The sequence below is a fragment of the Desmodus rotundus genome, chromosome 6, assembly GCF_022682495.2.
Source record: "Desmodus rotundus isolate HL8 chromosome 6, HLdesRot8A.1, whole genome shotgun sequence".
NCBI classification, from domain to species: domain Eukaryota; kingdom Metazoa; phylum Chordata; class Mammalia; order Chiroptera; family Phyllostomidae; genus Desmodus; species Desmodus rotundus.
In genome coordinates, this window is record NC_071392.1 from 130,891,640 (window position 1) to 130,917,293 (window position 25,654).

At 41.2% G+C, this 25,654-nt stretch overlaps 1 protein-coding gene, 1 non-coding gene and 1 pseudogene across 3 annotated transcripts in view; 2 read left to right on the forward strand and 1 right to left on the reverse strand.

Moving 5' to 3' along the window:
• KAT14 (lysine acetyltransferase 14) overlaps positions 1-19,228 on the forward strand; it is a 47,796-nt gene extending 28,568 nt beyond the window's left edge. For both annotated transcript variants that reach the window (XM_024559430.4, XM_024559431.4), the window contains exons 7-10: positions 13,231-13,367; positions 14,289-14,464; positions 15,739-15,929; positions 18,485-19,228. In XM_024559430.4, coding sequence (XP_024415198.1) covers positions 13,231-13,367; positions 14,289-14,464; positions 15,739-15,929; positions 18,485-18,658 — 678 coding nt within the window. In that variant the 3' untranslated portion in view covers positions 18,659-19,228. The remainder of the gene's footprint in view (positions 1-13,230; positions 13,368-14,288; positions 14,465-15,738; positions 15,930-18,484) is intronic.
• Positions 2,621-2,727, forward strand: LOC112304288 (U6 spliceosomal RNA). Its single transcript, XR_002974731.2, has one exon. It is a non-coding gene; the product is annotated as a U6 spliceosomal RNA (small nuclear RNA).
• A 2,252-nt stretch (positions 19,229-21,480) lies between the features above and the next one.
• LOC112303636 (cytochrome c oxidase subunit 7A2-like, mitochondrial pseudogene) lies at positions 21,481-21,759 on the reverse strand (annotated as a pseudogene).
• Positions 21,760-25,654: the final 3,895 nt, after the last annotated feature.

Sequence of the window (25,654 nt, forward strand, 5' to 3'; positions counted from 1 at the left end):
TGTCCAGAATCTCTTTTGAGCCTCTGCAGCGTGTAGTCTTCTTCCCATGGAGGGGAAGATCATTTCTGGATATGAGCAGTGGGGGCTTTAACCCCTTAAATAAAGAGACTCTCAACTTTAGTTGGACCTGGTGTCCCCAGTTGCTGCCCTTTCCTGAGGCTCTGGCCTATGAATCATGCTGCTCCTGGACTGTCCTCACTGTTAGGGTGGGCGGGGATATCCCCCTGGCAACCTAAGCCCGCCCCTTATCGTGTCAAAGATGTCAGAATATCAGGATGAGTGGGGATATCTGACTGACAGCTGGAGCTCGAGGGGAACCACCAATGATGGATCGCGGCTTTGTACCAGGAGACCAATCCCTAGCCCTCGAGGGGAGCCAATCAGAATTTTGGTGCTTAAAACCCCACCATATTCCCTGCTTGGCGTGACTTCTTTGGCCAGCTCGGCGCCGACGGGAGAATTTCGTCCAGGAACGCAAACCCCAAATAAAGCTCTGTACTGCCTAATTTTGTGGCTGATTGGCTTTATTCTCGGCGGAGCCTAAGAAAACCTTTCACTCACTACTGCCTTAGATTTTGGCTCTCTGGTCTAAGTCATTTGCCACTTATTCATATACTTTGTTGCCATCATCTTTTCATCTGTTTTTTGTTCTCATGGGTTTGCTTTTTTAATGTCTATACTTTATTTTTTTTTTAATTATGAAATGTGTCATACCCATAGAAGAATGCATAAAACATATGGGTATATTTTATAGCGATGAATAAAATAACTGCCTATGCCTCTATCTCCTGGGTTAAGAAACAGCATTACAAACACCTGCAAAATCCTGTGCACTACCTGCTCCTCCCAGAGGGAGTCATTTTTCTTACTTGTTCAGCATTCTTCTACTTTTTAAATGTCTTTATCCCTAAACAATACACTTTCAGTTTAAAAAAATTAAGTGGGAAGCACTTAGTGTGTAAGGAAATTGACTCGCAAATGAAGGCTTCCAGGAGAAGATAAGCTAAGTAGTCTTTATGGGTCATCGCTGTAGATTGAATTGTGTCCCACCAAAGGATATATTAAAGTCCTACCCCCCCCCCATATGTGAATGTAAACTTATTTGGAAATAGGCCTCTTGTACATATAGTCAGTTAAGATAAGATCATACTGGAGTAGGCTGGGCCCTTAATGCAATATGACCAGTGTCTTCACAAGAAGAGAAGAGACACAAACACAGGCATATAGGGAGAATACCATGTGATGACTGAAGCAGAGTGGTATGTCTATAAGCCAAGGGATACCAACAATTGCTGGCAACATCAGAAGCCAAGAGAAAGGCATGGGACAGATTGTCCCCCAGAGAGTTCAGAAAGAGCATGGCCCTGCTGACATATTGATTCCTGATTTCCTGACTCCAGAACTATGAGAGAATAAATTTCTGTTGTTTTAAGTCACCCCATTGATACAACAGCTCCAGGAAACTCATACAGTCACGTACTGGCTGCACCTCCCATGAGCCTGTCTGAGAAAAGTCAGTGGTCTGGGTCATTAGGGAGTCCTGGGAAACATAAGGCTTACTACCACCTGAGCTGCAGTATATGCCAGGCAGTGTGACAGAAGTCTGGACTTTGGGAATGAGGTCCTCTGTGTTTCCTGTCTGGGCTGACAGGCTTTCTTCCAGCTCATAGGAGGTCAGAGTAGTTATTGGTGGGGCAGGTGTCCTCAGCTGAGCCAGGGAGCAGGCGTGGATGGAGTAGAGTCTCAGAGTACATGGTGAAGCCAAGCAGGGCACAGAGAGATTCTGGGCCACTACTTCTCAGGGTTAAAAAATGGTTCAGTAGCGGCAGGGACTTAGTGATAATAGCCTCAGCATGTTGGCCCCCAGGCAGCTCTACTGGCTGCCTTTTGTGTGTGATACACTGGTCCTGGGACCACCTTTCACTGAGGATTCATTTGTTCCCTCTTTGTATTGAATCTCCTGTTCCTGTGCTCTATCTTTACCTTTTTGTATGTTTACCCTCTGGTTTAGCAGAGCATATAGTTAGTGGCTTTCTGAGGGGAGCTGCCTGGGAAGTAAAATGTGAGGCCTTCCGTGTCTGAAAGGCCTTGAATTTAAAGCCATAATCCCAAGCCAGCATTGGGTAAAGCTGAGGGCCAGTTTAACAGCAATGCAGGAAGCATTTAGACAATGGAATAGTTATCTGTTGAGGACCTCCAGTATTTCTTCCTTGAGGTCTTTTCTGTTGTCAGAGTTGCCATAAAGGATTGGTTCAGACTCAGGACCCTGGTTGCCAAGTGGGGAATGGGGACCTTAGCCTTTAGCTTAATGCTGTGTGAGCTGCCCTGTCCAGAGGCCCGGTCATACCTTATCTAGAGATCAGATCTAGACCTCCAGACTTCTGTGGGGAGGAGGGCAATCATCTGGCAGCAGGGAGTTAAGGTGGGTGGGATATTGGGATCTTACTCTTGTACACACAACTTTTATCATTCTTTTGGTGAGCATGTGCCCGTGGGCTGTGAATTTCACAAGGGCTTCTCAGTTTTTCCTCCCCAGCTAATAGGGATGGGATGGCTAGAGGGAGCTGCAATTGGGTATTTCCCTTTCCACAGGTTGTTTAGGCTCTGATAAAACCTCAATGTGCTCACTTTGGCAGCACATATACTAAAATTGGAACAATACAGAGAAGATTAGTATGGCTTCTGCACAGGGATGATAGGCAAATTTGTGAAGTGTTCTGTATTGTTAAGGCATTATGCTGAGGGAAATAAGTCAGACAGACAGACAAATACTCTATTATCTCATATGTGGAGTTAAAAACAACAACTCATAGAGATCAGACTTGTGGTTACCAGAGGCAGAGGGTGGGAGGAGGGGGCATTGGAGGAAGGTGATCAAAAGGTACAAATTTCCAGGTGTAAGATAAATACATACTAGGAATGTAACATACAACATGGTAACTATAGCCAACACTACTGTATGATATATAGGAAAGTTGTTAACAGTAAATCTTAAGATTCTTATTACAAGGAAAACGTTGTTTTCTTTTTTCTCTTTTTATTATACTTACATGAGAAGATGGATGTTAACCCATTGTGGCAATCATTTCACAATAAATGTATATCAAACCATCATGTTGTATACTTGAAAATTAGGGAGTGATATAAGTTATTTCTCAGTAAAACTGTGGGGGAAATGTTTTTAACAAAATACTTTTTAAAAAAAGACATTAGGGTGGGCTCTGGCAAAATGGTTTCTCTTGAGGACAGGCCTTGTTAAGAAGAACAGAGTACATTGTACTCTGATATATTTCAAAATGGCTGCTTTTCCCCTCCTCTTGCCAGAAGCATGAGGCAATTTTTCTTTGCTCTTTACCTTGAGAACCTGGTAGAGCTCCTGGAAGTATCAAGAAAACTCACAAAAATGTGTCCCCCTCCTCCCGGAGGTTTGTCTCTAGGATTTGCTCACACTGAACCTCCAGCAATTTTGCATTTGTAGTTTAGGTTTTTCTACCTGGCACTTGTTCCCAGAGCTTTGTATTCATTAGTTTCTGCTTTGGTAAGTTGTGATTCTCTGTATCCTTCTGTCTGTCTCTCCTGTTTGGGGGTAGCAGTTTGCCCTGTGACCTCAATTCTCTGATGGACCTAAGAAGTTTGATTTTCAGTTTGTTCAGCTTTTACTTGTTAGGATGTTGTCTGTTTATATGCCAGACTGGAAACTGGACGTTCTCTTCTGTGCTTCTTTAATCTGGGAAATTCTTCAAAATTGCTTCTTTTAATATATTCCTCCTATATGTTTTTTCATCTCCTTTTGGGTTCCTAATATGGACATTGACACCATTAGTTCTTTTCTTTATCTCTTCCTTTGCCTTTCTTTTTTAAATCCTCTCCAAAGGATAATGTTTGTTGATTTTAGAGAGAGAGGAGAGTAGAGGGAGAGAGAGATAGAGAGAAACATCAGTATGAGAGAGAAATGTTGATTGGTTGCCTACTATTCACACCCTAAGCAGGGATCGAACTCACAGCCCAGCTATGTGCCCTTACTGGGAATTAAACCCACAACTTTTTGGTGCATGGGATGACCCTCCAAGCAACTGAGCCACCTGGCCAGGGCTTTTCATTTCTTTTCATTTCATTTTTTTTTCTTTTAATTGCATGTATTGGGGTGATATTAGTTAAGAAAATTATACAGATTTCAGGTACATGGTTCTATAACACATCATCTGTATACTGTATTGTGTGTTCACCACCCCAACTCAAGTCTCCATCCATCACCATTTATCCCCCCATACTCTCCTTCACCTCTTTCCATGCCCAGCCCACCGACAGGCACCACACTGTTGTTCATGTCCATGAGATTTTTTCTCTTTTTCTTGTTTTTTTCTCTATCCCTCTACCCTCTTACCCAGTCTCCTTCTCAGGCAGCAGTCAGCATGCTCTCTATCTGTGTGTCTGTCTCTGTTTTGCTTGTTAGTTCATTTTGCTCATTAGAGTCCACATATGAGTGCAATCATATGGTCCTTGTCTTTTTCTGGCTGACTTATTTCATTTAACATGATGCTCGCCAGGTCCATCTGTGCTGTCACAAAGGGTACAATTTTCTTTCTTGCTTTCTTTTTTTTTTTTTTTTACAGCCGGTAGTATTCCATTATATAAATTCACCACAGCTTTTTTACCCACTCATCTACTTATGGACACTTGGGCTGATTCTAAATCTTGACTATTATAAATAACGCTGCAATGAACATAGGGGTGCATATATTCTTTTGAATTGGTGTTTCGGGTTTCTTCAGATACATCTTCACAAGTAATATCACTGGGTCATAAAGCAGTTTCATTTTTAATTTTCGGGGTAAATCCATACAGCTTTCCACAGTGTCTGCACCAATCTGCATTCCCACCAACAGAGCACGGGGGTGCTCTTTTATTTTTTCAAAGATTCAATTTATTTATTTTTAGATAGAGGAGAAAGAAGGGAGAAGAGAGGGAGAGAAACATCAATGTGTGGTTGCCTCTTGTGCACGCCCCACTGGGGGACCTGGCCTGCAACCCAGGCATGTGTCCTGACTGGGTATCGAACCAGTGACCCTTTGGTTTGCAGGCCAGCACTCAATCCACTGAGCCACACCAGCCAGGGCAAGAGTTCCCTTTTCTTCGCATCCTTGCCAGCACTTGTTGTTTCTTGATTTATTGATGATAGCCATTCTGCAGATGTGAGATGATATCTCATTGTGGTTTTAATTTGCATTTCTCTGATGATAAGTGATGTTGAGCAAAGTTTATTGGCCATCTGTATTTCCTGTTTGGAGAAATGTATATTCAAGTCCTTAGCCCATTTTAATTTTTTTAAGTATATTTTATTTATTATACTATTACAGTTTTCCCAAATTTTTCCCCTTTATTCCCCCTCCACCCTGTGCCCCCCACCCTCCAACATTCCCCCTCTTAGTTCATGTCCATGGATTGTACATATAAGTTCTTTGGCTTCTCCATTTCCCATACTATTTTTAACCTCTCCCTGTCTATTTTATGCGTACCAATTATGCTTCCTATTCTTTGTACATCCCCCCGTCCCATTCTTCCCCTCGCCCTCCCCACTGAAAACCTTCCATGTGATATCCATTTTCGTGTTCTAATTTGCTTAGTTTTTGTCTTTGTTTTTTAGGTTCATTTGTTGATAGTTGCCAGTTTGTTGTCATTTTACGGTTCATAGTTTTTTGATCTTCTTTTATTTCTTAGATAAGTGCCTTTAACATTCATATAATAAGGGCTTAGTAATGATGAACTCCTTTAACTTGACCTTATCTGGGCAGCACTTTATCTGACCTTCCATTCTAAATGATAGCTTTGCTGGATAGAGTAATCTTGGATGTATGTCCTTGCCTTTCATGACTTGGAATACTTCTTGCCAGCCCCTTCTTGCCTACAAGGTTTCTTTTGAGAAATCAGCTGATAGTCTTATGGGTACTCCTTTGTAGGTAACTTTCTCCTTTCCTCTTGTTGCTTTTAAGATTCTCTCCTTATCTTTAATCTTGGGTAATGGAATTATGATGTGCCTTGGTGTGTTCTCCCTTGGGCAACTTCTTTGGGATTCTCTGAGCTTCCTGGACTTCCTGGAAGTTTATTTGCTTTGCCAGATTGGGGAAATTCTTCTTCATTATTTTTTCAAAGAAGTTTTCAATTTCTTGCTCTTCCTCTTCTCCTTCTGGCACCCCTATGATTCAGATGTTGGAACGTTTAAAGTTGTCCTGGAGGTTCCTAAGCCTCTCCTCATTTTTTTGAATTCTTGTTTCCTCATTCTGTTCTGGTTGAATGTTTATTTCTTCCTTCTTCTCCAAACTGTTGATTTGAGTTCTGGTTTCCTTCCTGTCACTGTTGGTTCCCCATACATTTTCCTTTATTTCACTTTTCATAGCCTTCACTTTTCCCTCTATGTTGCAACCATACTCAACCATTTCTGTGAGCACCCTGATTACCAGTGTTTTGAACTGTGCATGTGATAGGTTGGTTATCTCTTCATTGCTTAGTTGTATTTTTTCTGGAGCTTTGGTCTCTTCTTTCATTTGGGCCATATTTTCTTTTTTGTCTGGACACACCTGTTAGTAGTAAGGGGCAGAACATTAGGTATTCGCTGCCTTTTAGGCTCAGTCAGTGAAAGAGCCTCTGGCTGCACTGCTCAGTAGGGTGTAAGCTCCTCAGGGTGGAGGGTGAGGGAATCCAGAGGGTGGGGATATTTGTTTCCCCCAGGCTTATGCCGGTTGAGGAGGGCCCCACCCAGTAACTATGGCATCTTGGGCATAGGGGAATGACTCAGCAGAGGGATTCTGGCAGCTATCCCTCACTCAGCTCTCTTCCCAGAGCCACAAATCTCAGATTCTCCTTAAGGACTCTGGCCACCCTGCCCTTCCTCTGCTGGAGGCCAAGTTGAGTTGCTATGAGTAAAATCTTGTGCATTAGCCTTTTAAAAGGATACATGTGTTTCAAGTGGACTCCCATCTCTCCCTGGGGTATAGAGACCTCCCTGCTTTTCACAGCCAGTTATTGAGTGGATGCCTTTTCCTGGCTCTGGTGCTTGGGCTAAGGAGCCCTGCTTGGTGTTTATACCCCATCATCTCAGGGGCAACACCCCCCACCCCACCAGCTGACATATCCCTTTGGAACCTCAGCTGCCACCCATGGGAGCAGGGCCAGTGTTTTTTGTGTCTCCACCCTTACTACCAGTCTCCATGTGGCTTCTTCTATAAATCTCTGGTTATAAGATGCCTCTTCATCTAGTCTTTAGTTGGTTATTCAGGATTATTGTTCTATAATTTAGTTGTGATTCCAGTTTGGTCCTGGGAGGAGGTGAGTATAGTTTTTACCTACTCCACTATATCTTGAATCTCCCTTCCTTCACCTTTTTGAAGCAATCCTTCACCTGTCCCTAACATCATTCATTCACTGAGTACTTTATTTCAGTGCTGTTGTATTTAATAATGGATAAGAGATGCTTTATGACTACTCATTCCTATTTCCAGCCTCCTTCATTACTTTCGAGCCTATTTATTATGCTTTTTGAAAACAGCTTTATTGAGCCCAGGCTGGTGTAGTTCAGTGGATTGAGTGTCAGCCTGCAAACCAAAGCGTTGCCAGTTCTATTCACAGTCATGGCACATGCCTGGGTTGTGGGCCAGGTCCCCAGTAGGGGATGCACAAGAGGCAACCACACATTGATGTTTCTCTCCCTCTCTCCCTCCCTCCCTTCCCCTCTCGCTAAAATTAAATAAATAAAATTTTAAAAAATAAATAAATAAAAATAGCTTTATTGAGATATAATTCAGTTTACCCATACAGTTTACCCATTTAAAGTGTACAAGTGATTGGTTTATAATATAGTCACAGAATTGTATGAATATCACCATGGTCGATTTTAGGACATTTTTGTCATCCTAAAAAGAAATCTAAACTTTATCTGTTGTTGCCCTGCCCTCCATTCCCGGCCCCTGTTAATGTATTTTCTGTCTCTATAGATTTGCCTATTCTGGAAATTTCATATAAATGGAATCACATAATATGTGGTCTTTTCTGACTCTTTCATTTCACTTTGCATAATGTTTTCAGTCTTCATCTATGTTGTAGTGTATATTAGTGCTGTTATTTTTTATGGCTAAATAATTAATATACCATTGTGTGGCTCTACCACATTCTGTTTATCCATCTAACAGATGATAGACATTTGTGTTGTTTGCACCTTACGGCTATTGTGAATAATGCTGTGAACATTTGTGCACAGGATTTTGTGTGGACATACATTTTCACTCTTGGGTATATACCCAGGAGTGGAATTGCCCAGTCAAATGGTAGCATGATGTTTACCTTTTTGAAAAACCACAAACTAGTTCCCAAAATGGCTACATTATTTTACATTCCCTCCAGTGTTGTATGAAGATTCTGATTTCTCCACACATCCTTACCAGTGCTTGTTATTATCTGTCTTTTGATTATAGTCATCTTAGTGGGTATCAAGTTGTATCAGCTGTTTCGCAATGGGTTCGCCACCAGAACATAGGTGTTGTGAAAACTACCACCAATCAAAGCCAAAATGGGAAAGGAAAAGACTCATATCAACATTGTGGTCATTGGACACGTAGATTCCGGCAAGTGTACCACTACAGGCCATCTGAATCTACAGATGTGGGATCAACAAAAGGACCATCGAAAAATTTGAAAAGGAGGCTGCTGAGGTAGGAAAGGGCTCCTTCAGGTGTGCCTGGGTCTTGGATAAACTGAAAGCTGAACGTTAGTGTGGTATCATAATCGATACCGCCCTGTGGAAATTTGAGACCAGCAAGTGTTATGTGACCATCTTTGATGCCCCAGGACACAGGCTTTATCAAAAACATGATTACAGGCACATTCCCAGCTGACTGTGCTGTCCTGATGGTTGCTGCCAGTGTTGGTGAATTTAAGCGTGTATCTCCAAGAATGGGCAGACCCGTGAGCGTGCAGACCCGTGAGCATGCCCTTCTGGCTGACACACTGGGTATGAAACAGCTGCTTGTCGGTGTTAACAAAATGGATTCCACTAAGCCATCCTACAGCCAGAAGAGATAAGAGGAAATTGTTAAGGAAGTCAGCGCCTACATTAAAAAAATTGGCTACAACCCTGACATAGTAGCACTTGTGCCAATTTCTGGTTGGAGTGGTGACAACATGCTGGAGCCAAGTGCTGACATGTCTTAGTTCGAGGGATAGAAAGTCACCCAGACAGATGGCAGTGCCAGTGGAACCATGCTGCTTGAAGGCTTGTATTGCATCCCACCACCAACTCATCCAACTGACAGACGCCTGTGTCTGCCCCTCCAGTGTGTCTACAAAATTGATATTGCTCTGTGGGCCAAGTGGAGACTGGTGTTCTCAAACCTGGCATAGTGGTCACCTTTGCCCCAGTCAGCGTTACCACTGAAGTGAAACCTGTTGAAATGCACCATGAAGCTTTTGAGTGAAGCTCTTCCTTTGGACAGTGTTGGCATCAGTGTCAAGAACATGTCTGTCAAAGTTGTTTGTCATGGCAGTGTGGGTGTTGACAGCAAAAATGACCCACCAATGGGAGCAGCTTCACAGCTCAGGTGATGATCCTGAACCATGCAGGCCAGATCAGTGCTGGACGTGCAACTTGTGCTGGATTGTCATACAGTCACAGTGATTGCAAATTTGCTGAGCTGAAGGGGAAGATTGATTGTTGTTCTGGGAAAAAGCTGGAAGATGTCCCAAAGTTTTTGAAATCTGGTGATGCTGCCATTGTAGATATGGTTCCTGGCAAGCCCATGTGTGTGGAGAGCTTCTCTGACTATTCTTCTCTGGGATGCTTTGCTGTTCGTGACATGAGCCAGACAGTTGCTGTTGGTGTCATCAAAGCAGTGGACAAGAAGGCAGCTGGAGCTGGGAAAGTCACCAGAAAAAGTCTGCCCAGAAAGCTCAGAAGGCTAAATGAATATGATCTCCAATACCTGTCAACCAGTCTTAATCAGTGGTGGAAGTAGGGTCTTAGAACTGTTTGTCTCAACAGGCCATTTAAGTTTAATAGTGAAAGACTTTAATAATTGCAATGCATTATAAAACCTTCAGAAGGAGAGGTGAATGTTTTGTAGATCATGTGGTTTTTGTGTGTGTGGCAGTTTTTAAGTTACTAGTTTTTAAAATCAGTATTTTTTAATGGAAACAACCTGAACAAAAATCTGTTACAGAATTTTGAAACCCATTAAAACAAAGTTTAATGAAGGAAAAAAAAAAAGTGGTATCTTTTAGTTTTGATTTGCATTTTCCTGATGACTCTTCATTGTGCTTTAAAAATTTTGCTGATCTGATCATTTCTGGCTTTCCCAGTGCATTTTGTTTACTGTAGCTTTTGTTTTGTTTTATACTCCTTATTTACATGTCTTGATTTTTTTTCCCCAGTGAATATATATTCCCTTAGTCTTACCAGCTACCTTTGCTGGCAGTGTATACCTGGAGGGAGGAGAAAAGACTGGTTTCTAGCTTGTCACCCTCTTGGCAACTTTTGTAAAATGGGAGGCTCTGGGCTCAATCATTTAGCATCCTTACCTTTTTCCACAATCATGCAACCTCACCTTAAAGAAATTCCCAGGACATCTGGCCCCTGTGCTCCTTTACACCTCCCTCTGCTGTCACTGGATTAGAGAATACACAGGGGCTATCCCAAGGGTGTCTGCCCTCTACCTCCAGCACTGCTCTGATATCACCCCTCTAGTTGGTGCTTCCTGGCAAAGTTGTATGCCAGATATCTATCCAGAGCCGAGGAAGTGGTTCAATCAGTAAATACCCTATCCCCATCGTGATGCAATGCTTTTCTGTGCTCTAGACTTCCCACTGCCTCCTTACCTGTACCCCGACACCTATGATGTCCCTTGAGGTTTCCCACAGCCTTTGTGTTCTGTCTTCCCTCTCACTCTTTGGACCTCTCCTAGATTGGGTTTAGGGAAAGGGACCTAGCAGCCCACCTATCTCCCTATTTTGGTTAGAAGTATGAAGGACCCCTTTTAACATTTTCCAAACTTACTTGACTTTGGGACTCCCCCCCCACCATTTTGTCATTCAACTAACTTTAAATTGAATACTTCGTATGTGCCAAGCACTATTCTTTTGGCCAGTACTGCAGTGAATTAAGACAGACAAGGTTTCCCACCCTTATGGAGCTGCCATCAGTGAGCAGGGAGGCAACAGTACTAACTCCCTTAATGAACAGGATGACTTCCTACCAGGCTGCAGTGGAGTGGAGGAGTAGAGAGCAGTAGCACCACTTCAAACAGGGTAGTTAGGGACAGCCTTTCTGTAGAGATAACACTTGAACCAAGTTCTGATACACAAGGAGGAGCCAGACTGAGGGAGAGTTAGGACAGAAGACCCAGGCACAGGACCTAAGGCAGGAGTTAGTTTGGTGTCTGGGGGTAGAACATAGTGATGACCAAGAAAGGGGATGATGGGAAATGAGGCCACAGAAGTAATGGAGCCAGATCCAGTGGGTCACGGCAAGGGGTTTGAACTGTAATATGAACATACAGTGGGAAGGCAGGTAGGAATTTCCATCAAGGGAGGTGAATTTAGTTTTTAAAAGAAGAATTTGGCTCTGTGTGGAGAACAGATGATATGGGGTAAGAGTGACAGGCAGCAGGGAGACTGATAGGAGGCAGTGACAGTGATCTGGACAGAAGTTGAGTGTGGCTTAGACTTGGGAGAACCAGGGGTGATAGAAAGAAGTTGTGGTACTATATAACACAGATATCCACGAACTCATCTTGAGACATTAACTGGATAGTATTTTGTGGGCTAGTGGTCCAGTGGCTGGCATTTCAGTTATCTGTTGCTGCATTACAAACCATCCCAAAACTTAGTAGCTTAAAACAATGAGCATTTAATATTTCTTCTGATGCTGTGGGTTGACTGGGCTCAACTGGGTGATTCTTCTGTGTCTGCATTCGGCTGAGAGCTGGGTCAGGACTGGAATGAACAGGATGGCTTCTCTTCCCCTAGAACCTGTTTCTACGTCTTCTAGTCGTTCAGTGGTCCAGCCTGAACACAATGGCAGCTGGACTCAAAGAGGGAAAAAATGGAAGCTGCCAGTCCTCTTAAGGCCTGGACTCAAAAGTCCCAGAATGATACTTCTGGCACTTTCTGATTGGTCAGTCACAGGCTCACCCAGATTCAAGGGGAGGAGAAATTTACTCTGCCTTTTGGTATCAGGAGCCACAAGTATCCAAAAGTATAGGAGGGAGTGTTGGGGCCATATTTCGGAACTATATAAGATAGCTTGCAATTTCACTTTGAAACTTATTTTTAAGTTCTGGAAGAATTTCAGAGTTGACTTTTGAAAGTTTAGGTGTCCAGTTTGGGAAAGTAATGAGAACAAATTATAAAAGAAAGAATTCTTATTCTTCTTCCAACAGAGTTATTTGCTAGGCTAAGAGCAAACTGATTCTATAAAAACAACTCAAGTTTCTAAATTTTATCCAAACCTTGGCAAACCATTTTATAAGTGTGTCTTTTAATCTTTAATTTGAGCTCTTTGCTATAAAACCCTAATTGCACGTGTTCTGTTACTACTTGACTGAGGACCCTGGAGTGGCACTCACTGAGAACAGACATCTTCAGTCAGGCTCCCAAGGTGAAACCTACCATTTCAGTTAGGGTACCTGTAAGGAGCAGAGACCACATCCCCTTTGACTCTGGTAGGCCCTCTCCACTATTGTGATTTGTTTTAGGGATGATATCTATTTTTGTCAAATTTACTCATTGTAGTAGAGACATATTTTAACCAATCAATATATAGGTACTGTAATAATTGGCCCCCGTGGGTGTTTGGATAACTATACATTACCTTCACAACACTAGTGCTAGTTAATGTTTGTTGAATGGACTGAAGGTGTAGTATAGATAAAATGAAACCTATAGAGGCTGTAAATCCCATGCTCAATACTGCATTTCACTCACTTAAATGACTTTAAACATTTTAAACTTTAAACTTTGAAATCTTTTATTTTGATTTTAAACTACTACAACCAGGATGAGTTTTTCATATTTAATTTTACACAAAGGTGACTATGAAGTTTTTTGTTGACACGAGCTTTTAAAATATGTGATGTAAAAAAGACCTTTTTGATACATAAAAACATCGTAAGTACTGATTATCTGTGGAAATTAAATCAATCTTTTGAATAATTTTGTTTATGTATAACCAGTATTTCTTTCTCATAGACTGCCTTGCCATCCAGGAAAGGATTTCGGCACCAAACCACCAAGTTTTTGTATCGTTTGGTGGGATCGGAAGATTTGGCTGTGGACCAGAGCATCGTGAGCCCTTACACTTCTCGGATCTTGAAACCGTACATCAGGTATATGGAGAAGAGCCATGATGTTGATTGTGTCATGAGAAGTAATGTTTGTGCTTTCTCCCCCCATCCCTCTCCTGGAGTAAAGAAATACCAAAACCTGTGAGCAGGAGTCAGCAAGGACTGAGTCTGTGCTTTGTGCTTAGCCTCAGCCCTGACTTGTTTCAACTGGGCTTTTTTGCAGAAAGGATGATCCTTTGATAGAAACAGAAAAAGCAAGGATAAGTTAACTGTTGGATTTCATTAAGATGACCATACTCATTGTTTTATTTTAAATTTAAAGTTGTATATATTTAATAGTCTGTGAAATAAAAAAAAATGGGAGAGATGTCTCAAAATGGGCCTATGGCTGGATTGGATGTTGGGACGGTTTCTGCTGCGAAGCAGAGCTGACAAGAGAGGTCCCCAGTGCTGTCTTGCCTGTGATTAACAGAGCACATAGTCTTAGTTGACCACACTTGCTCTGCAGCTCTGCAGTCACCTGATCCTCCTTGCACAGCACTGCTTCCCAGGCAGACAAGTGGGAGGGCAGTGTGTGAGCCTGCTTTGGTTGCCTTGGTCTCTCGTGGTCCCCAGCTACCTTGGCAGGGTTGAACCTTCCCTGCCCTGAACTCTGTCTTGGTGAGAGCACTCAGAGGGTTAAATTAGGATGCTGATTCTGTTTCCTCATTCTGTTCATAAGGCTCACCAGCACCAGTAGAGTTACTGGTGGGTGCAGAGGGGTTTGGTCAACAAATGTTTAAAGAATGAATTTTAAATTCATAACAAAAAGTACCGTAGCTGTGGTCAAGCTAGTTGCTGTATAAATTAATGCAAGTTAGTTCAAAATTTCAAGCAGATCATAGAGTTTGCATGAATCAAATGGTTAGGAGAAATACTGGGTATTTTTTGACTTGAATTTGTTTATCTTCTATGGTACTGTAGGCGCGATTATGAAACAAAGCCACCGAAACTGCAACTCCTGTCACAGATTCGTTCTCATCTGCACAGAAGTGACCCTCACTGGACTCCAGAGTCTGATGCACCTCTCGATTACTGCTATGTCCGGCCAAATCACATCCCAACAATAAACTCCATGTGTCAGGAGTTTTTCTGGCCTGGTATGTGCTCTCCTTTTCAAACTGGGCAGATCAGTTTTCTGTATAGTTAACTTTAGTAATTTTTAAAATTACTGTATGTCATGTGACCTTAAACCTTTTCTCATGATTTTATACAGTTTGTCTCTACTAATATAAAAATATTAAAGTGTAAATACCTCTTTTCTTTCCTAAGATCAAGAATAAGCCTGTTGTTTGTTTCTCTTCCCTATTTTCCTCTGCTTCCAGAATAAAAGATTCACCCTGTTTGCTTCTACATATGTTTAGATACCAGGTAACGTCTATCAGCCATACACAGACTGGCAGCCAGGGCATTTAGACACTTTTGATTTTGCTTAATAATTCTGTGTGCTCTGTTTATTTAGCTGTTTCTTAGAGAGTGTTAGTACAGCCAAAAGGTGTTTTTAAAAAGCCAAATATGCTGATCACAGACTTTAACCCAATATGATTTGTCATTTTGTCAGTCTTATAATATACTCTATCTAAACACCAAAGCCATCAGATAAAAGAACACATTTTCATTGTTAAATACAAACACATTTTTTTTGGATCTGCTTTACTACTGTGCTTTGAAATATAGTATGTCTTCCAGATGTTAGATAAGATTTCATCAGGATGAGAGCTTTGTCATCTTTATTGTTTGATAATCATATCATAGTGCGTGTGATGGCAGAGCTGTGTGAGCAGAAAGGAACATTTCGGGAGCGTTCACTACTTCCTGTCTTTACACTAGGTGACTTCCATACCCCGCCTATGCAAGGACTCATTTTTTATTTAACCTTTTTATTGTAAAATGTAGCATTTGTACAAAAGAGCTTATAAAGTGAATATGTCTGAGATAAAGAATACAATGACATGGACACTCTCAGGGGATCTTTACTCCAACTCTGTGAGGTGTAGGTACACTCTCATCTTAAACAAGGTAAAACTGAGGCCAAGACATTAGAGATGTGCCCACTGATACATGTGGCCAAGGAGGCTGAATTGAAAACCAGGTATGTTCAGTTCTCAACCTGTTCACTTTAGTATCCATGCTATCCTGCCTCTCCTCTTTTAACATACATACTTAGAAAAGATGATGTTAATTTTGGTATATTCTAAAATTCACTTTTAATTTTATGATCTGAATGTGTTCTGTCTCTGGTAATATCTTTGTCTCATTTTATTTTTTGTTTTTTAGCGTGGAGGTGCAGCTGTAAGTACAGACTGAGCAGCTTGGTGTTCATTAATTCCAAAAGACACACGGTTTTGAATCTCCAATTGTTTCTTTTCTTTAGGCATTGACCTGTCTGAGTGCTTGCAGTACCCAGACTTCAGTGTTGTTGTCCTGTATAAAAAAGTCATCATTGCTTTTGGCTTCATGGTTCCTGATGTGAAGTACAATGAAGCTTACATTTCATTTCTGTTTGTCCATCCTGAATGGAGAAGAGCAGGGATTGCAACTTTCATGATTTATCATCTCATTCAGGTATGTTGTCTGTGCTCATCTTCTACACACTTGCTTCTGGGCCCTTTGGAAAGAATTGGAGGAAGAGTGGATCGGAGCAGGGCCCTCCCTGCACGGCCCAGTGGAATATGAGACCAAGTGACAGTGCCAGTCACCATCATTCTCTACAAGATGGGTTGCCCTTTAGTTTTCAGAAGCTGCCAGTGGGCTCTGGTGTGTTGCGTAATGTTATCCATTTTTTCTTATTATATTGTTTTTCTTGTTTTTTATAGTATATATTTAAAAGGTAGTATCTTTTGTACTGTGAATTTGCAATAGAAGGTGCATAATGCACTTCTTTTTTCTTCTGTTGGTGTGCACTGTATATATAGTCTGTGTGCTTCTTTTGATGAAAATAACTTTTCTTTATAAAAAATACCAAAACACATAGACAAAAATCTTCAACCCTCTAAAATAAAATTGGTATTTAGATCCAGGTTTTGAAGAAGCCATTTTGTGAATATGTGTAGTGAACAGATGAGAAAATAGCAAACGTGAAAGCCTGAAGCACTTACACTGTCCATATGGGTAATGCCACTGCTGGTAGAATCAGTGCCACCGTGACTCAGACAAGGAAGTGGAACTATGATTTTTAGTTTTCAAGTATTTTAAAACATTGTAGCTAAGCTGTATCAATCACTAGTACTACATATTTTGTAATTCTTGATTGCTTTTCATTTTACTATCACCGTATAATCTGGTATGAACCTTCTAAGACTTAATTCTAATATCAAATTATAATTCATCCTTTGATAATATCTGTATCACCTTTGAAGAAAATATACCATATATTTATATACTAACATCAGAAAAACATGCAAGGATTTTATTTCACCCAGCATATTTTTGGCAACTGTTATTTAGAAACCATCTGGTATGGATGATTTTGTGCTATTGGTCTAGATTCCTTTTTGGTTTGGGATTTTTAAAATTATTATTGAGGTATAATTGACATAACATTATATTAATTAGCTTCGAGTGTTATTTTCGAGTGTACAACATAATGATTAGATTTTTGTACATACTGCAAAATGATCATTACATTAAGTCTTGTTAACATCCATCACCAGACATAATTATAAAATTTTGTTTTTCTTATTATGAGAATTTTTAAGATTTGTTCTCTTAGCAACGATCAAGTATACAGTACAGTATTAAATGGAGGATGGAGTTGATAAAATGTTGTTTTTCCAGTTTTTAATGAAACTTGCTCAATAATTCCAAGTGTTGGCCAGAACCTTGGGAACTGTCTTCTAGAAATTGCTTTCTTCTCACCTCTCTCAATAATTCATATGTGCTCCTTTGTGTTGTCTTGAACTGAGATCTTCTCAGTCGTTTCTCCCACGCCTCCTTTTTCTTTGCCCACTCCACTCCCAGAATTGACCTCTGCTCTGTGTTTATCCTTCCAACCTAGCAGAATGCCTACAGGATTTCTGCCTTTCCCTTCTGGCAAGGGCTTGAGGGCAGGGCACAGATGACAGTTTGATGTGTGTGCTTGACACAAGGCCTGGTCCAGTCAGTCCTTACAGAGCATTTCCTGGGTGGGAGGAGAGTCTTCATCTTGGTATGCAGGTGCCTGGCCCCCAGCCAGCCCAGGCCCAGCCAAGTTGTTAGTACTTGGTGATGACCATGATCAGACTGTGCCTATTTGTAGTAGAAGGAATACCAGCCTTACCATAGATACGCTCTTGTCCTTGGTATACTGGTAGTTCTTTCTTGTCCTAAAATGCCTTTGGATGCAGAATGTGAATTCAACAGAGAATAGAAGGTAGCCGTCTACTTTTGATGGAGTTCTTAAGTAGAGGCCTTGGGGAACCATGAAGTATAAACTCTCAAGGACTCTGTCAACATCAGTATTTTGATGCCTTCTTCATTAAAAACAAGTTGTTTATTTATATTACTTTTGGGATACTTTAGCCTGTGTAGCTAATTAAAGAATCCAAGGACTTGCCTTGTATAGGTAGAATAATTATTATTCTTTTTCCCTAGGATTGGGCCTATCCTAAATATAGAAATCTCAGTTTGAGAAGTGAGTTCTGTCAGTTTGGGAGAGATGGGAGGTAGACTTTGGGATTCTGAAGGTCCATGTAAATTCTTCAGGTTTTAAATTAAATGAAAGTTTTAATATTTCATATCTGGTCACATAATTTAACATCTAGTTTTTAAAAGCAGAGCATACCTTGTTCACTATTTCTTCAAGATTGACCTAGTGTTTGGTATAGATATATTTAAATGTAATTGGAGTATAAATAAGACAGTTGACAATAAAATACCTTTCTTGGCCCTTTGCTTCAGAGAATAAAAAGAACCCTCAGCATACCATCAGTTTTCTTAGTGTTGACAATGCTTCAGTAAATGTTTTGATCCAGGTAAAATGTCATTCAGTTTCCAGCTGTTGCTTGGTGTTGCAAAGTCTGAGTCCCTGACTTCTCCAGTTTCCTAAACTAACTACCTACACTTAAAAGAGTTTCTTTACCTACTTGTTTTTCTCTCAGGCTTTCTCCTATTCATCTTGTATTTTTCCACTCTTTTGGCAGACCTGCATGGGCAAGGATGTAACCCTTCACGTCTCAGCAAGCAACCCCGCTATGTTGCTGTACCAGAAGTTTGGATTCAAGACTGAGGAATATGTTTTAGATTTTTATGATAAGTATTACCCCTTGGAGAGCACAGAGTGTAAACATGCGTTCTTCCTGAGGCTCCGACGCTGATGTGACTTGAATGTAGTTCTTCACAGAGAAACGTATATGCTGTTAGAGCTGGGTCTTCACATAGATCTATTCATTTCACTGTGAGTTCTAATCTCTATGATTAGACATTCATTCAAATTCTCAGCTGAGCTGAGAAAAGAGGTGGGCGATGGAATGAATAGTGAGCAGCCTATCAGCAAAATTGCTGTCCGGTCAGTCCTTTCTGGAGAGGCTGTCAACCTACATCTTGGGACTCCGGACTCCACAGTTAACTCACACTGAAAGATGCTGCTGTCCTTCCACCGGGCAGTTTATAAGAATGAGTATCTAAACTGATATTTTTAGTGAGAGAGAATCTGTCCGTCCTAATTTAAAGGATGAGCAAATGTGATTGCTGTAAAGATTCACGCAGTGCCTGAGAGGCACTATCCTGTCCTGGGATGATGAGGGTTTATGAGATGGTTACATAAAGGGATGCCAACCCTTTTCCCAGCCTTGATGTGTTGTCATTGAACCTGCAGGACTTCTAAGTCAGTGAGGTTCTGTTGTCTGACTTTGGTCATAGTCAAAATAAACTAAGTGTTGTATCTATACATTGCTTCACGTGTTCTGTTAGCATCTCTCACCAGGGGCTTGGTCTGGGAGTTGAGGGTCTCAGTTTCCCTGTGCCTATGAAGTTGGCTTGGTGTTGAGTAGCTGAGTGGCCTGCATTTAGATTGCACCACTGGGTGGAAGTGTGCAGTGGTGGAAGGAGAATTGGCCATGGACAGGCCTATATTGTCTTCAGGACTAGGCTGTTTGGTGTGGGTGGGGAGGGTGTTGGAGATGGACTCTTTTTTTTTTTTTAAATATATTTATTGATTATGCTATTATAGTTGTCCCATTTCCCACCCCACTCCACTCCATCCTGCCTACCCCCACCCTCCCACATTCCTCCCCTATAGTTCATGTCCATGGGTCATACTTATAAGTTCTTTGGCTTCTACATTTCCTACACTGTTTTTACCCTCTCCCTGTCTATTTTCCACCTATCATCTATGCTACTTATTCTCTGTACCTTTCCCCCCCTCTCCCCCTCCCACTCCCCTATTGACAACCCTCCATGTGTGGAGATGGACTCTTAATAAGCTTTGTTGAGATCCAGCAGGAGCATTTCTGAAAGTATTGGCTATTCTCAAATGACTGTCTTTCCTTATAACAACTAGATCTTCAATGTAATAGTTTTGCTTTTAAACTTTCTTTAATTTAAGAGCGGTGGCTCTTAACTTTTTGGGACATGTATCCCTTTCAGATTCCAAAGAAATCTGAGTACTCTCTAGAAAACTGGCACATTTAAAATTTTGCATCAGAGACCTGTGGATCACAGGTTAAGAACCTCTGTTCTACAGACTGTAGCCAGAGCCAGCTTGAATCTTTCTGTTCAAGGGGAACACATTGTGCCCTCATGTGAGTACATTCTAGAAGTTGTTCTGTCACTTGTCTCTCTTAACGAGGTTTGGGGCTCCTCAGCACTTGGCCCAGGACTGGACACAGAGTCACTCATTTGTCAAGGTCACCAAAGCTGTAATGGCCTGCGTCCAGAGAATGAATCCTCTGGACTCTTTATCACCTTTCTCCCCTTCCAGAGAGCTAAACCAACACTTCCCAGCCTTACCCTGCAAGGACCCAACAGAGAGGGTGGGATCAGTTGTAACCTAACACTCACTCGTTTACTCTTTAGGTATATCTGTTTTAATGTTAAAATAATGGATTTTTTTTTTTTAAGCCCAAAGCTTCAGGTAGTGTTGACACTCTAGGAAGATAGGCAGTTTGAGCCTCTGCACAGAGAAGCTCCTGGGTTACATGGATGTGCACCACAGAGCTGCAGACTCTTTTCTACAGCAGTGACACTTCAGGGGTCAGGACAGACCTGTCTTCACTTTATTTTTTAGATTTTTTATTCATGTATTTATTCCATAATCAAAATAAATCATAATTTAAAAGCCAGGACATTTTCACAAGGTAAAGGGGACTTTGTGTTACAGCTGCATCAATAAAACAGATACAAATCTGAAATGCAACACTAAGCAGGTATGCTGTTCCCATGATGGAATAACTACATAAGAATTACACATACAAATTCACTAAAGATTGAGATGAGGAAAATAAGCCTTTGAAACAAACTTCCCAATGAATAGAGGCATGCTGCATAATTTCTATTAATATATTACTACAAGATGGAAAAATCTCCAAAGTGTACCATGTTTTGCTGTATATAATGTGCACTCACGAATCTATGAGCACTATATACGGGATTATTATACTGATGGTATGTAATTATTATACCCATGTATAATGTGTATCCTTATTTTTCTCTCAAAAATGTTGGCAAAAAAAAGTGCACATTATACACAGCAAAATACAGTAACTACTAACTCATACCCCCTTTATTTCATGTACCTGGTCTTGGCGTTTGTCTTCCTTCCTCAGTCACATCAAATCTATGCTCAGAAATGCTATCTTAATTCCCCAGAGACCTCAGCAGAGACTGCTATTAATGAGCTTGTATGCAGCTTTTAACTAGAACCTCCAGGGAAATCAAGAGCCCAATAAAAGCAGCAGCATTTCTTTAAACAGTTATTTTAACTGTTGAATTAGCTCTCATAGGCCATGTGCATTTCATAAACAGAAATATTGTCTTAATATCTTTCTATTTTTTTTTCTTGCAAAATGTTAAGCAGGCTATTAAAGTAAAAAAATTTTTTTTACAGAAACAATGAAAAATAAAAATTCAAAGGGTTTATGCCAAAAAGCAAACCAGTTCTTTATAGCCTGTTTGTTTCTGGGTTGTAAAGCCACGAAGAGGGCAGTTAGGTAGTAGATGGTCCCTATCCATGGCGGCTCAGGCGGGCCTTATTTCAGGTGGATGGGCACACCATTGATTTCTGGAAAAACGTCAACTCAGAAACTTTGTTTTTCCCAGCATGATATGCACTATAATTGGAAGTCAGATTAGTTGGTGTGGCAAATATGATAGACAGTGCTTGTGTGGAAACCATAGGCTCTAATCCCTGTGGGCTATAGGCATAGGAAGCCCATGCTCCCACCAATTTTTGTGTGAAACCCCTAAACTTGTGGTACATGCTCCCCTCTGTCCAGCTACTCATAGCCGCTTCCTGTCTTCACTTTTAAATGACACCTTATAATTCTTGTCATTTTGAGAGAAAACTTCAAGGTGAAAATGAGTAGCAGTTGAAAAGCAAACACACTACTAATGTGTTCACATTTGGTCAAAATGTCTAGTATTCTAGTTAAACTGAGTATGGCTAAAGGCGAAATTAAAAGTTATGTCCAACTTTAAAAGGCATTAAGCTTTAAGTGGGATGAAAAGCAAAGGCCTGATCTCAGAGGTTCTTGGAAAAACAAGAATTATTGGGAACTTAAGCATCTGGGGCTTAAGGCTTGTGTGGTGGCCTCATGTCTCCATATAGCAGCAGAAGAACACTTGGCATTTCCAGAGCCAAAGCTTGGGTGGAAACATAAAAGTTTATAAGACATTGAGCAGACACATTCTAGGTGCTAAAAATATGAAAATAATGGCTGCTGCTACTGAGGTCTTCTCCCAAGGACTCCATGAGGTGGTGCTATAATGTCTTCTTTTACGGAAGAGAAAACAGGTTTGAGAAGTTGAGTAAAAGCACACAGACCACAGGGACTGGTCCCATCTGCGCTGAAGCTGTCTCTGCCATGGACCTGTATCTGCAAGGGCCCTGCCCGGTCGACAGTGTGGTGTGAAATGGAGGATGAGCTCTCCCTCAGGCCAAAGGATCCTCGGACCCAGAATGGGGATCTGTGATTATGAGCTGAGCCAGTCACTTCCTACACATGCTGCTTGGACCTCCCACCTTTGGTGTGTGGATAGTTCTTTGCTGGTCTCCCAGGTAAGTGTTCATAACTTGAGATGGTCGTGTGCAAAGAAGTGCGTATAAGAGTATAATTGTTTTTCAGGGGAGGAGACTGAAGCATTGACCGACATTTAAAGGGGTGTGTGAGCCAAAAAGCAGTAACAAACCCTGTTCAGATTGGAGGAGGGAACTTTCTAGAGCAGGCTGGGTGGTTGTGACGAAATTTTAAAAGGAATGACTCGCAAATGTTACCTTTAAAGTGTTTCTTAAAAATTTTTATTGTTATTCAATTACAGTTGTGTGCCTTTACTCCCCATCCCTCCACCCCACCCCAGCCAAACCCACCTCCCTCCCCTTCCTCCACCCTCCCCCTTGATTTTGTCTATGTGTCCTTTATAGTAGTTCCTATAAACCCCTCTCCCCACTGTCCTCTCCCCACTCCCCTCTGGTTATTGTTAGATTGTTCTTAACTTCAGTGGCTCTGGTTATATTTTGTTTGCTTTTTTTCTTTTGTTGATTATGTTTCAGTTAAAGGTGAGATCATATGGTATTTGTCCCTCACCGCCAGGCTTATTTCACTTAGCATAATGCTCTCCAGTTCCATCCATGCTGTCCCAAAGGGTATAAGTTCCTTTTTCTCTGCTGCGTAGAATTCCACTGTGTAAATGTACCATAGTTTTTGATCCACTCATTTGCTGATGGGCACTTAGGTTGCTTCCAGTACTTGGCTATTGTAAATTGTGCTGCTATGAACATTGGGGTGCATAGGTTCTTTTGGATTGGTGTTTCAGGGTTCTTAGGGCATAATCCCAGCAGCAGAATTGCTGGGTCAAAGGGCAGTTCCATTTTTAGTTTTCTGAGGGAATTCCATACTGTTTTCCACAGTGGCCTCACCAGTCTGCATTCCCACCATCAGTGCACTAGGGTTCCCTTTTCTCTGCATCCTCTCCAACATTTTGTTTGTTGATTTGTTTATGTTGGCCACTCTTGACAGGTGTGAGGTGGCACCTCATTGTGGTTTTAATTTGCATCTCTCTGATGGCTAGTGATGCTGAGCATCTTTTCATATGTCTCTGGGCCCTCTGTATGTCTTCCTTGGAGAAGTGTGTGTTCAAGTCCTTTGCCCATTTTTTAATTGTGTTGTTTGTCTTCCTGGAGTGGAGTCTTGTGAGTTCTTTATATATTTTGGAGATCAGGCCCTTGTCTGAAGTATCATTGGCAAATATGTTTTCCCATACTGTTGGTTCTCTTTTTATTTTAATATTGTTTTCTTTAGCCATGCAGAAGCTTTTTATTTTAATGAGGTCCCATTTGTTTATTCTTTCCTTTATGTACCTTGCTTTAGGGGACGTGTCTGTGAGGACGTTGCTGCGTGGAATGTCTGAGATTTTCCTGCCAATGTTTTCTTCTAGGACTTTTATGGTGTTACAACTTATATTTAAGTCTTTTATCCGCCTTGAATTTATTTTTGTGTATGGCGTAAGTTGGGGATTGAGTTTCATTGTTTTGCACGTAGCTGTCCAGATCTCCCAACACCATTTGTTGAAGAGGCTATTTTTGCTCCATTTTATGCTCCAGCCTCCTTTGTCAAATATTAATTGACCGTAGAGACTTGGGTTTATTTCGGGGCTTTCTGTTCTGTTCCATTGGTCTATGTGTCTGTTTTTATGCCAGTACCAGGCTGTTTTGATGACAGTGGCCTTGGAATACAGTTTGATATCAGGTATTGTGATCCCTCCTATTTTGTTCTTCTTTCTCAAAATTGCTGCAGCTATTTGGGGTCGTTTATGGTTCCATATAAATTTCTGAAATATTTGTTCTCTATCTGTGAAATATGTCATGGGTACTTTAATAGGGATTCCATTGAATCTATAAATCGCTTTGGGTAGTATGGCCATTTTGATGATGTGAATTCTTCTAATCCATGAGCATGGTACATGCTTCCATTTGTTTGTGTCTTCCTTAATTTCTTTCTTCAGTGTTGTGTACTTTTCTGACTATAGGTCTTTTACCTCCTTGGTTAGGTTTATTCCTAGGTACTTTATTTTTCTTGTTGCTATATCAAATGGGATTTTTTTTTTCCTGATTTCTGTTTCTGCAGTTTCGTTGTTGGTGTACAGGAATGCCTTTGATTTCTGAGTATTGACTTTGTATCCAGCTGTTTTGCCAAATTCATTTACTAGGTTCAGTAGTTTTTTGGTGGAGTCTATAGGCTTTTCCATATACACTATCATGTCATCTGTAAACAATGACAGTTTCATTTCCTCCTTTCCAATTTGGATGCCTTTTATTTCTTTCTGTTGTCTGATTGCTGTGGCTAGTACTTCCAATACTGACGCGGATCCTCGCCAGCAGGATCCATTGTGGTTGCTATATTCAAATACACATACACACAGACTACAGAAATTCTGTGGAGAAAAAGGGGCTGCGTGGCCACTCTCCAAGTTAAAGAGAGAGCCCCTGACCCCCGCCTGGTCAGGCTTTTATTGTTTTTCTGGGCACATTACATTGAGGATGATCCTCATTTACTATGCACAGGTTCACCACACGTGATTACCTTTTAAGGAGGACAAATGACAGGACACTGCTAATTACTTCAGAGAGAAGGATGTTACAGCTCAAAGGGTAAGTTACTCACACTCCATACTTGGGTGGTTTAGCACAGACTTTAGGAAGATGAAGATACTCAGTAAACATTTGCTGCCTCAATTCAGGGTGAGAGAGTTTAGCAAAAGCAAGTCTCATAGCAGTCTAGGTAAAATGCAGGCCTGATCTCCCACTGGAGAACCTATCCATGGACGTGGGTCCTGCCTGCCAGCCTCGCTCCCCACTGGCTTTTCTGAGTAGGGGCTGAGCCACATTTCCCACGCTTGGAACGGTTCCCCACATAATACTATGTTGAATAGGAGTGGTGAGAGAGGACATCCTTGTCTTGTTCCTGATCCTAGTGGGAAAGCTCTAAGTTTTTGTCCATTGAGTATGATGTTGGCTGTAGGTCTCTCATATATGGCCTTTATTATGTTGAGGAATGCTCCCTATTCCTACTTTGCTGAGTGTTTTTATCAGAAATGGGTGCTGTGTCTTATCAAATGCTTTTTCCGCATCTATTGATATGATCATGTGATTTTTGTCT